This window comes from Enhydra lutris, unplaced genomic scaffold, assembly GCF_002288905.1.
Source record: "Enhydra lutris kenyoni isolate GAN:26980312 unplaced genomic scaffold, ASM228890v2 scaffoldscaffold28, whole genome shotgun sequence".
NCBI lineage: Eukaryota > Metazoa > Chordata > Mammalia > Carnivora > Mustelidae > Enhydra > Enhydra lutris.
The window spans coordinates 11240920-11253311 of NW_019154112.1; the positions used below are offsets into that span (position 1 = coordinate 11240920).

At 35.8% G+C, this 12392-nt stretch overlaps 1 protein-coding gene across 1 annotated transcript in view; it reads left to right on the forward strand.

Annotated features, from left to right (window-relative positions):
* LOC111152338 (collagen type IX alpha 1 chain) overlaps positions 1 to 12392 on the forward strand; it is a 95576-nt gene that overhangs the window by 25622 nt on the left and 57562 nt on the right. Inside the window, exons 11-18 of the mRNA XM_022510838.1 lie at positions 3232 to 3285; positions 3541 to 3576; positions 5501 to 5524; positions 6367 to 6420; positions 7768 to 7821; positions 8547 to 8579; positions 9351 to 9407; positions 11088 to 11141. Of these exons, the coding sequence (XP_022366546.1) occupies positions 3232 to 3285; positions 3541 to 3576; positions 5501 to 5524; positions 6367 to 6420; positions 7768 to 7821; positions 8547 to 8579; positions 9351 to 9407; positions 11088 to 11141 (366 nt within the window). The remainder of the gene's footprint in view (positions 1 to 3231; positions 3286 to 3540; positions 3577 to 5500; positions 5525 to 6366; positions 6421 to 7767; positions 7822 to 8546; positions 8580 to 9350; positions 9408 to 11087; positions 11142 to 12392) is intronic.

Below are 12392 nucleotides of genomic sequence, written 5' to 3' on the forward strand. Positions count from 1 at the left end.
GCTTGTAGAATTATGCCTTGAGTCTCACGAGCTGAGTAGTTGGAATGTTGGAAGGAAATTACTATTGAGGTCTGGTGTTCTCTGCCAAGCAGCAGCATGAAAGTTCAGAGCACAGCTTCAAAATCATCCCATACAGAACTTTATCTTCACAAACATTCATGTGAAAGCAATTCTTTCTGCCACTGGTAATATTTTTCTCTGTCAAGTTTTTGACAGATAAGAATTATTGCGAAATGGAATTTGTGTGTGTGTAAATGTAAATGGGGGATATTTCATATATATATATATATATGTACATATATCTATCTATCTATCTATATATATATATATATATGTAAAATTAGAGAAGTCAGAGTTTGGTTATAACTTTGCACCCAAAGGACAACTGTGTTATTATCAATAATCAATAGAGATATTCTTATCAGCACTATTTGCAATGACATGCTCAGTGAGCTCTGAAAACAGTATTTTATTCGTTCTTTATAGCATCCATCTAAGATAGGCAGAAGAAGAATTAGAATTAAACATAAGCATTACAGTTAAACCATACCACTTGTTAGAGGGAAGAAGTTAGAACATCCTCAGGATGTATACAACTACTATCCCTGGAAGACGTTTATATGATTAGAATGGTGAGTTATTAAGAAATCATTCTGAATAGGTCAGTGTAAGTGGAAATAGACATCAAAGAAATGTGATGGGGCCATGAAATACAGTACTTATGGTTAATATCTAGATTTTTGTTTGTTTGTTCCTTTGTTTTGTTTGCAGAACCCCTTGTGAATGAGGTTTTAAGCTCCCAGAGGGCAGGAAAAATGTCTTGTACTTCAGACGAATTCTTTACAACCTCTATAGCAATGCTGTCCATATAATAATGATGATAATAAGAATAGCTAATATTTATTCAGGGCCCACTCTGCCAGGCACTGTTGTAAGCATTTTGTGTGTAATATCCCATTTAATTTTCAAAATTACCATATCAGGTAGATATTAATATTATATCTATTTTACAGATGAGGAAACTGAGGCACTATGCAGTTAAGCAGCTTGTCACGGTTGCACAGCTAATAAGTGGCAATGTTGGGATTTGAACCCCGAATAAAAATGATGTAGAGAGAGAAGCGAAATATCCTTCTGCTTAACAGACTAACCTAAATTAAATATTCAGTACTTCTGTACTGAGTATATGTTAGAAGCCAGGGACAGTGTGCCAGGATTATAATGGTCATGCAGTCCTTGTCCTGATGGAGCTTATGGTTTTTTACATAACTATTTCATGACAGAGTTCACTGGAACATCTGACACCAAAATGTATTAGCAATTTAGTTCAAAGAACTTCCTAGTGACGGACATAATTTGTCATGTGTTATACAAGGTACTTTAAATGAGAAGTGACCTGGAAGCAGCTTCCGTGTTGTTCAACCGCTTACCTGGTTCTGCTTTACTATTATGCAGCTGAAATTCTACCCTATATCGTAGCTATTGCGTCAGTTTTTCCAGTCACCCACCGAAGACTGTTCGTTGGTTGCATGTGTGGGAATTGACCAAGGATGATTTTGGAGGGTTTCTACATGAAGTGGGTGTTAGGGGTTCCTTGAGTCAGATGTGTTCTCAGGTTTGTACAGTCTGTGGGCCATCCATGCCTGCAGAGAATGCTCCGGATGTGTGGTTTGTGTACCAAAATCAAAAACGAACATTGCATTACTACAGGTGCTCAGCACCTAAGATGCTGGGGCTTGTATGTAGATTGTTTTATGTGTGTTTAATATTTTTCTTTGGTAAATTTCCAGTAGTTAACATTTTCAACTTATTTTTTTCTATCTCCTTTGATTCACCCTTTGGAGTTGTAAGGGAAATGGATTGACGTAGAGAAATGTAAAAATTGTGGCCAGTGAACTGGTTTTCTATATAAATTACATGGGAACATTTTAGTGATATGTAGACTATGACAGATTCAACGTGGATTTTGGTGATCCATTTTTAAGTAGGGCTTTCATATTTGCAAGGAATCCCTTCCTCGATTAATACCATTTGAGTCTTTTTCAACATCTTGGCAATAAATAGTTTTGTAAGATGTATGATGTATGCATGCACATATGTATATGTATATAAATATACAGGTACACATATTTACATTTGGCAAGGTATAATTTCAAGAGTGCATTACAAATGATATCTAAAAGTGTCAAAGAGTAGAGAAAAAATTAAAAATAAAAATACATCTTCATCAAATGTGGAAATTAAGGTGTATAATATAGTGTTATTAATGCCTTAAAATCTATTTTATATTGAGGATGATGGTAAAAAAAGTACTGATAGGGAAACTGAGAGTATTTGGAGGATATGCTTTAAATAACATATTTAATATTAAATATGATAGTTATAAAATGTGATTTATAGTAATTGGCTTAAATTCTGCATCCTAATTGACACACATGAAAATATATACTTAATTATGGTTATTTTTACTAAGGCAAATAGTGTAGAAACATGGATGTTCTCAAACATTTAATTAATTAATTAATTTTAAAAGTTTTATTTATTTATTTGACACAGAGAGAGATCACAAGTACACAGAGCAGCAGGCAGAGAGAGAGGGGAAGCAGGCTCGATCCCAGGACCCTGAGACCATGACCTGAGCTGAAGGCAGAAGCTTAACCCTCTGAGCCACCCTGGTGCTCCAAACATTTTATTTTAAAAGTTAATCAATAAACAGTCATTATTGCTAGAAGATGGCTAGGGGGCTTTAGATGGCTATAGGGCAATAGTGAGATTGAGTATTTTTAATTTCTATTGAAGAAACATTTTATTAACTCTCAAAACACTGTTAGAGAGATACAGAGACATATAGTATTTTTACTATATGTCTGAAGTGAAGGAGGTGCATAAACATGGGTAATTGACAAAGCCAAGTTCTATTGTCCCATTAGATGTAGCTATTAGAATGCTACAATTGTTGTAAGCATTTTTCCAAAGCAAAGACAAAAATTACTAAAATTATTGGACCCTGTTAGCAGGAAGTTAGGAATATTATAAAATTTATCAACAGAAAGTAACAGGCAGATTTCATGTTAAACATTACCTTTGAATAAGAATATAGGAAAGTATTTCTTTGTAAATATTTACATCATACAAAGATAACCATTCTGTACAATAAATAAAATGCAATTATCCACCTAGGGGGTTGCCTAAGGATGCTATAATCGTTCTAACATCATCTTCCTTTGTTAGGGATTAACAGGACCTGATGGATCCCCTGGTTCTGTTGGACCAAGAGGACAAAAAGTAAGTTAGCCACCTGGTATTAATTACTGCTATTAGTTAGATGCTGAAGTATAATTTTATTATAGTGTTTGCAAATCAACTGAAAATCAGTTATGAAACAGAGGAAATGTACTTCAACTAAAATCGTGTTTTAGTTGAATTAAATTAAAAACATCAAGATGGAGTGTTTTAATGATTTCAAAATTTATGCAATTTACATATTTACATATTCATGCTCCAAAAAGCTAAGTACAATGAAGCTCTTTTTATTTTTAGGGAGAACCTGGTGTTCCTGGATCTCGTGGATTTCCAGTAAGTAACTGTAAAGTGACAGAATTGAAAATCTGTCTTTTCCCGTCATTGTGAAATGTGTAAATGCAGCTTTTGGTATAATATGCATCACAAAGGAGTTCTCGACTTATCTGCTACGGTAAGCATTCTGAGTATGAGTAGAGAACCTTTAGAGAAATTTGAATGCACAGTATTAAACACATATGTCTGCTTACAGGTGGTGTCTCCCAATAGGTAACTCCCCCTTCAATCCCCTTGATGGAAAACATTTCTTGCATAATAACAGCAAATCTAAATCTTCGATGTTTAGACCATAATATCAAACCACTTTCTTCACAACTGGTTTTATCTTGGATGGAATGTAACCATCAGATATAATTACCAGCCTGAGTCCCTGGTTAGTCCTTTCCTGGTTAGTCCAATCTGGCTGATTTTTGTAATTTCTATTTATAAGAGGGCTAGGTTCTCAGGCTATTTTTCCTTTCAATTTTGCTCTTTATTTCTTTTTTGTTCTTGTCATTAATCTGTATTTTTTGTCTTTGTTTTCTGTTTGCACTGTTTTCATGGCCATATTTCACTGTCTGTCAACGTTTCCATTATGAGGCTATTTTCAGAAACGAAATAGCTTGCTGGCCTTTCCTTCATATTTTTCCATTCAGAGCTCAACATCTTATAGAGATGCCTTTTTTAAAAAACTGAGTGAAATTTGAAATTTGTCAAACAGAGCTATGATAGTGAAATAACTTATTGATTACTTTGGTATTTTTAAGCATAACTCTTATTTCCTGAATTGATTTACATATTAAAATGATCAAATAGGAGTAATTTTTCAAATGCCTTGAAATACCTTGAAAAAGCCCCACCTATTATTAAAACATACTGCTCATCTGAAATTCGTGCTTGTTTTGGCTGCCTGAATAATTGGAAATCGTAACATCATTATCACAGGGTGCACATTGATTCCACTAAATGCTTCATATATGGATATTTTAGAAAAGGAAGACAGGAATGAAAAGCTAACATGAACACGGTATCAGAGATAGCTGTGAATAAAAGTTATTTAAGCCAATGTAGGAGAGAAAGGAGTAATGAGGATTCCCAATGGGGGATATTGAACCTGGAAAGCAAAGATAGAGAAAAAGGGATTTTAGGCCGCTGGTGTTCAGTTATATGAAGTTCAACAAGCATATAGTTAGGGTTTAGCATATACTGGTTCCTGTGGTAGGAATTGAGGCTAGAAGGATAAATAAGATGTGATTTCAATCCTTGATTGTATGCAGTTTGGTGTTGCTATAGAGATAAAGTATAAAGGAGAGGGAGACAAAATAATTAGCTTTAAGATCAAATTCAGGATATTAGATTAGGATCCCGTAGTAAGTCATTTCTGGAGTGACACCATTTTATTTTCATCTATTGGATTTGGTGTCTGGAAACAGTCCTACTTGTCAAAAGAGGGTGGTTTCTGGTCTTTTCTCCCCTGCCTTTCCGTGCTGAATGTTTGGGGGGATTTCCAAACAACACATTATACATTATAAAGCAGTACACTGTATTGCTTTTAATGCAGATTTCTTATTAAACACAGCCAAAAAAAAAAAAAGAATCTTTAAACTGTCAGGTTGTGATGTGCTTCTTTGTCAGTGATGCTAAGTTCTGAAGACAAGCACGAATGACTTCTTTACTTTGATTTTCTTAAAAACAAGTTTGGAAAAAGTATTATCAGTTAGCTTAGATGTCCAAGCTACATTTGAGGTGCTGAAGCAAGCTTCTTCCTTTAGAAGGAGAGCCATGTTTCCTTTTCTTTATTCATAGTCCTTTCTTTAGAATGAACATCATATATTTATTTAGTGACAAAATTTACACTTTCTTTTTGAACTGATTTATGTCTATCTGCATTTATACTAAGTTTAAATCACTTACTATAATAATTTTTATTTTAACCTTTTAGGGCCGTGGTATTCCTGGGCCCCCTGTAAGTATCATCTCTTGGTTTATTTCTTCCAAGTCTATAACAATGGCCAATTTCTCAGCTTCCAAGCTTAACTCTCCAATGAACACTACCCAGTGGTATTTATAGTGTCCTACATACATGACCTTAGGTGGCTACTATGACACACCTCTGTTCTGCTAAACAAAAAGTTTTATTCATTTTAGAAATTTCTGTTCCATTTTATGTAATTAAAATTTGGTCAGATGAATTATTGTGTCACTGGAAACCAAAGCTAGGACAGATACATACTCCTAACTCAATCAGTTACTTATCAAATTTGATATCATTTATGATAGATTGTAAAAACATCCATAAGTCACCATGTTCTTTCTTTATTTATTTAGAATTATACTTTTTTAAACATTGAAGTATAATTAGCATACAATGTTATATTAATTTCAGGTGTCCAATATACAATTCTATACATCACCCACACCCACCACAATAAGTGTGGTTATCATTTGTCACCAAACAGTGTTATTACCATCTTATTGACTATATTCTCTATGCTATACTTTTCGTCTCTGTGACTTACTTTTTTATCATGGAATTCTGTACCTTATACCCTCACCCACCTCCCCTCTGATAACCACCAGTTTGTTCTCTGTATTTAAGAGTTTGGTTTTTTGTTGTTTGTTTGCTTCTTTGTTTGCTTTATTTTTTTTTGATTCCACAAATAAGTGAAATCATATGGTATTTGTTTTTCTCTGTCTGACTTATTTCACTTAGCATAATACCCTCTAGGTCCATCTGTTTTGTTGCAAATAGCAAGATCCCATTCTTTTTTATGGTTGAGTAATATTCCATTGCATGTGTATATACAGGGTCCTCCTGGGGCAGCAGGACTCCCTGGAGAGCTTGGCCGTGTTGGACCAGTTGTGAGTACCGCAATGCATTTTGATAGACATTTGCTGATTTAGTAGAAGACATTACTCTGGAAGACAAATTGCCCTAACTGTATGCTTTTCCCTGCAAATCCAAAAAATGATGAATTTCATTCCAGTTCATTTCCATTCATTTCATTCCAGTTCATAATATTGACGGGAACCGGGGATAATAATGCTACCTCATTTCTGTAGAGTGATTTTAATTTTTTTCCCCAAAGTTACCAGCTAAACTTTTCTTCCCAACTTCCAGAATTAGTAATCAATCAAACGTGTGTCTCCTCCATCTAATAGACTCTCAGCCGGAATTAAGGTGCAGTGTCTTTTGTATTAGTCTCACTGCATGAAATGAAAAGTGAACAGCCAAAAATTATTGCCACGTTTATTTACGTTAGGATCATTAAATTATAATTGAACCAACAGAACTTAGCATTAAGTAATAAAGAGCTAAACTCTGTAGGAGAAATTGCTGGTAATAAGTTCTTGATGTTACTATCCAATAAATATTTCAAGATTATTGAGAAGTAGTGACATTATGTGGAGGATAGATAATTGTAAACGCATTGAGAATAGAGGACCCGTGTTCTATACTTATTCTTGCTTCTCTTACTATAGTAATAGTATATTACTATACTCTAGTACAGTAAGTATGTCTTACTATTTGGTAAAATTATTCACTGAACAGATGAATAAATGAAGTGGTTGTAAGGTTAAATTAATTGTAAGATGCTTTTGACTTCTTATGGTAGAATAATAAGAAGGAAAAGGTATGCAAGGAGTAAATTCTGGATGTTAAGACAAATCGAAATCCGTTTTCATTTGCATTTAGCCATCTTTGATCTTTTATCCCATTTGCAAGAGGGTACACGACAGGCCAAGTAACAGCTGTGGGTAGACAGTACCAGGGAGACTCTGGCATTGCACAGATTAGCCTTCCATTCCATAGCTTCAGGTGCAAGCCTTCTTTTGCTACCATTATCTGGATGGCACTGGCAGTATTGTCTGTTATAGTTCCTCTGTAAATCAACTAGAAAAATACGTTGTGTTTCCAGTTTGTTTTCAGAATAAAGTGATCATTCTATAGAGAAGAATTGGATTTTTTTTCTCCCCCCCAAATCTCCTTCTGCCTTGTTTATTGCTTTGGTGAGACTGGAGCTCCTTTATTCTTCCAGTTTTGTGGAGCTAATTGGATTATGGGCCACCCATCGATTTTTGTGGCAGGTCTACGCATGGCTGAGCTCTGTGGGGGTTTCTCGTAATAGTCTCTCATGCCTCACCAGTTTCATGCACTGTGTTTTGACATGTGTATAACCACTGTGTCACAATTTTCAAATAATTTAGGGTGACCCTGGGAGAAGAGGACCGCCTGGGCCCCCTGGCCCTCCGGGACCCAGTGTAAGTTATTTGCAGCCTGAATTTTCCTGTGTCTGAGAGTTAGGATTAAAGAAACCTAAGAACCCAAAATGAAAGTACTTGTTAATCAAGTAATCATTCTAAAATTCCAAAATGGCTATCAATTTTTTCACCCATTCATACCATGGGACTTTTTAGGCCAAAAAAGTCACGGAATAACAATAATTTAAAAGGTGGTTTTTTCAGGGAATGGCTTACTCATATATTTGAAGTCTTTTGGCCTTTGTGATTTCTCAAATGCTTAACACTTGGATGTATAAAAGGGACATTTTCAGATGAACTAATTTTTACAAAGGCTTTGCACAGTAAGCAATTTTAAAAATGGAGTTTAAATAGGAGATAATTCATATTTTATTTCTTCTCAGTTTTTTTAAAAGATGTGTTTATTTATTTGAGAGAGAGAAAGCATATGATTTGGGGCAGGGGCAAAGGGAGAGGGAGAGAAATCCTCAAGTAGACTACCCGCTGAGCGGAGCCCAAGGTAGGGCTCATCTCATAATCCTGAGATCCCAACCTGAGCTGAAAAAGGAATATTCCCATGAGTCAAAGTTTTTAGAATATTAGCATATTATATGTTGCTATTTGTTCCTTATATTCTATTGAACAAATATATTTATTATATTTTTGTCCAATGGACTTTCTGTTATTAGTGGGTTTGAGTAGGGTATTTAACTATATTCTTAACTTCAATATTTTCTTTACTTTAGGGAACAATTGGCTTTCATGAAGGAGATCCCTTGGTAAGATGTTTACCTTTGAACAAAATACTGTTTAAGTCAAAGACCATGTAATCTTCAGATGAGTTCTCTTTAAAATTGTCTTGCTGGAATATGTTGTATTTCTGTGTTTTACTCTACTTGGGATAGCAGAGCAATCCAGAGCCCTAGTGGGCTGGTGGTTTGTATACACTTAGACTGTACATGGTTTTCATTATGGAAATGTTTTTGTTTCTCCAAAGTCTTTTTTACTTTATGACTAAAGCATCGTTTTCACCATAGCACCCCAATTTCCGAAGCTGGAAGTCAAATGATTCCTTCTGAGACTTGTTTTACTTATAGACTAATATTCACATGATGTTGGTAAACTGTACTAAATGCAATTTTGGCCAATTTGACAAGGGTTTGTAGACCTCAGGATAAAGCTGTTCTGGTGGTGGGGGAAGAGAAAAGGATCAGGTTGTGGTACACTAGGTTGGAAACATTTGGTATACGAGGTCTGGAAACATTTTATTTCTTTAATAAATGTGAAATAAATATGGCAAAATATTAACACTTATTTAATCTGGATGGTGAACACATGGGGAAAGCTTGTTCTATTCTCTGTACTTTTCCGTAAGCTAGGAATATTTCTGAGTTTATAAATGAAATATTGAAAAGAAGGGGTATTCAGACTTATTTAATGAATATAATTATACTGGGATTCTGAAGCTGCAATCCCTAAAACAGTACCATTTTGTCATAAAGGGACGCTCTAATTTATGCTCTCTACCTCTCTCTTGCTCTCTTTTGCAGTGTCCCAATTCCTGTCCACCAGGTCGCTCAGGATATCCAGGCTTACCAGGCATGAGGGTAAGAGAATAATTTCAGTATTTTATATTCAAGAGTATTATCCATAGGAAAAAAAATAGATCCTTTCCTGTAAGTACTGGCCTTTCTGGTGCAAGACCCCATTTTGGCAGATTAGGCAAGTCTGTGTTTGTTTATTCTTTGGCTTAGTCTGTGGTCCTTCTACAGTCCTATAACTTCAGCTGGCTCCCCTGGCAGGTACATGGAGATGTGGATGTTTGATTATACAGTGCTTTCGTTGTTCAGGGAGGAAATACCAGTAAAATGTACTGGCTGGAGAGATGCTGTAACACCAAATTAAGGTTCTGAAGTTTGCTTCCTATGGGGAAGATTGGGGAGCAATTATACACATAATGTATTTGAATCTATTTTAGTTAAAAAATTGGGAAAACAGTGCAAAATAGCCAAGAAAAGAGACTTCCACAAAATGTTTTTCTCTCACTCTGTATCATAATTACTTCAAAATTTCCCATTAAAAAACCGCCAACTGGGGGCGCCTGGGTGGCTCAGTGGGTTAAGCCGCTGCCTTTGGCTCAGGTCATGATCTCAGGGTCCTGGGATCGAGTCCCATGTCGGGCTCTCTGCTCAGCGGGGAGCCTGCTTCCCTCTCTCTCTCTCTCTCTGCCTGCCTCTCTGCCTACTTGTGATCTCTCTCTGTCAAATAAATAAATAAAATCTTTAAAAAAAAAAAAAAAAACAAAAAAAAAAAAACAAAAACCGCCAACTGTTGGGGTTAAGTGGCTTTTTCTCTCTAGTCTATGAGTCTGAAGTGATTTTGAAAATTCCAGACCAGAGGAATTCTGCTATGATCTGAAAGGCACCAGGGCACTGGTTTTCCGATTATTGTTTTCTCTAAGGTGAGTTTTAGTGGGTTCCCACAACTGCAGAAGATTTTGTCCTGGATTGGTGTCTTATTTTTCTCCAAGACCTACACTCTCAGAACAAGAAAGTCTCCGAGGGTGAAAGCTCTGATAGACTTAATTTTAGAGTGTTCATTTCCCATTTGCCTCATGTTACCACCCAAAGCACACATATGCTTAGAACAGGCAGCCTGACAAGAAGATACAGGGATTTCTTCTCATACTATGCAACTTTCATGGATTGCCCTTTATGGCTTTCCCTTTGCACTTATAATTGTGTACAAGAGGTGGAAGTTGTGTATCCGGGGAGCTCCCCTTCTCATACCAGCCCTTCTTCCATTTCCAGGAAGGAGGTGGGTATAGAGGAGGCAGAAGGGTTTTTGGAGCAGCACAGAGAGAGCAGGGAACAGCCAGCTAAGCTCAGTCAGGACTGTCACCTTCGAGAAGAAAGTTACTGATGCTGGAGAAGACTTAATGCTCTTGACCCAACTGTGAGAGGAAGTCTGGGATAGAGGGATCTAGGGATCAGCTAGTGATAAATCATGTTGGCGAACCAGGTAATGAAGCTTTGTTATTCTAGAACAGTGTTTTTCTATTAACTAAAGCTAGTATTTACCATAAACACTAGTCATGTAATACACATGGCACTGTTAAGGTTGTTGAAGGCAGTCATTTTCTTCGTGACATAACTTTTTTTTTGGTAGCACACTGACACAGGTTTAGGGAAGCAAATCACTTTATGAACCTCCTGACCACTTTCTGTGACAAACCCAATATAATTATTTTTTAATTTATTTATTTATTGTTAATTATGCATTTTTAGGGTCATAAAGGGGCTAAAGGAGAAATTGGTGAACCTGGAAGACAAGGTCACAAGGTAAGGAAAATGAGTATTTAATGGGTAAGTTGTGTTTAGGAAGTAGTGATTGCTTTTATTACAACAAATTATAAGGAATAAGAAAGCATGATATTTTTTCCTTCCTTTTCAAATGATGATTGACAGGTTTTCAGTAGATGCATCAATATCCTGACTAAGCACAATATTCTCATGTTGTTCAATTACAAAAAACAATAATACACCAGACATTTCATTCTTTCCTGTGTTGCTGCCCCTTGCTTTCCTTTTGAAATCAATCACATTCAGCTTTTTTTTCCTTGATGCTTTTGATAGTCAAAACATCATTCAGCTAGCTTTTCCACTCCACTAAACAAAATTTTATGACACGTGTAAAATCTTATGACAAGTGTCGCTGACGCGAGCAAACAGGAGGTTGAAAGCTGATAGCTTCTCATCTTAGTTCTGAAATAATTTGTCTGTTTCTGACTCCATTTCAAGAGAATTTAGATTTGGGTAATCTGGAAGTGAATGATAGACTCAACTACTTGTCAGGATAGAAATACGGGATCTGTAGCACAACTTGCATTGAGGCTGGCGGGTCTTGCAGAAAAACCAAGGCAGAAATTTAAAGTATGATGACTGACTTGCTCTTTTAAAAATCCACTGGTGCAAATTGGCTGTAAGTGTCTAAGAATTTGACTTCCTGCATAACAGAAGTGTTGTCTGTTAATTCTGAGATATTTTACAAAGCCAAACTGTTCTTATTAATGTGGGTTTTCTAGACTTTGTTGACTATGTCCTTCTAGACCTTTATTGGGTGGAAAATTAGTCTTTTTCTTTGGAAGTTAAGAACTGGAGAGGCAATTTATTATATTGTCAGGCATTGATATCCTTGGACTCTAGCTAAAATCAGTCTGTTGAACAATCTGAGATAATCAGGATAAGTAAGCCAGTTTTCCCTACCCTGTTATAGTTTGGACATTTATTTCTAGTCTTTTACTACTTGGGCCCTGAGTAATTGAGGCATTTTATTTATCTGGACTGTAACACCTGGGTTCTTACTGTCAAATTGGAGAAAGTAGAAAAAAGTTGAGTACTTCAGAGACTTTTCTGCATGTTCATTCCTCCATTCAATCTTGAAATCCATAATTGAAAAAAATTCAACAAATATTTTTTTAAGTACCTGCTGTGTGCCAGAATTTATTCTAAGTGCCAGGAGAACAAAGTGAAAAAAAAAATTTGTCCAACCATAGGAGACTGGCCAAATTAAGTGTGACATGGCCATACATT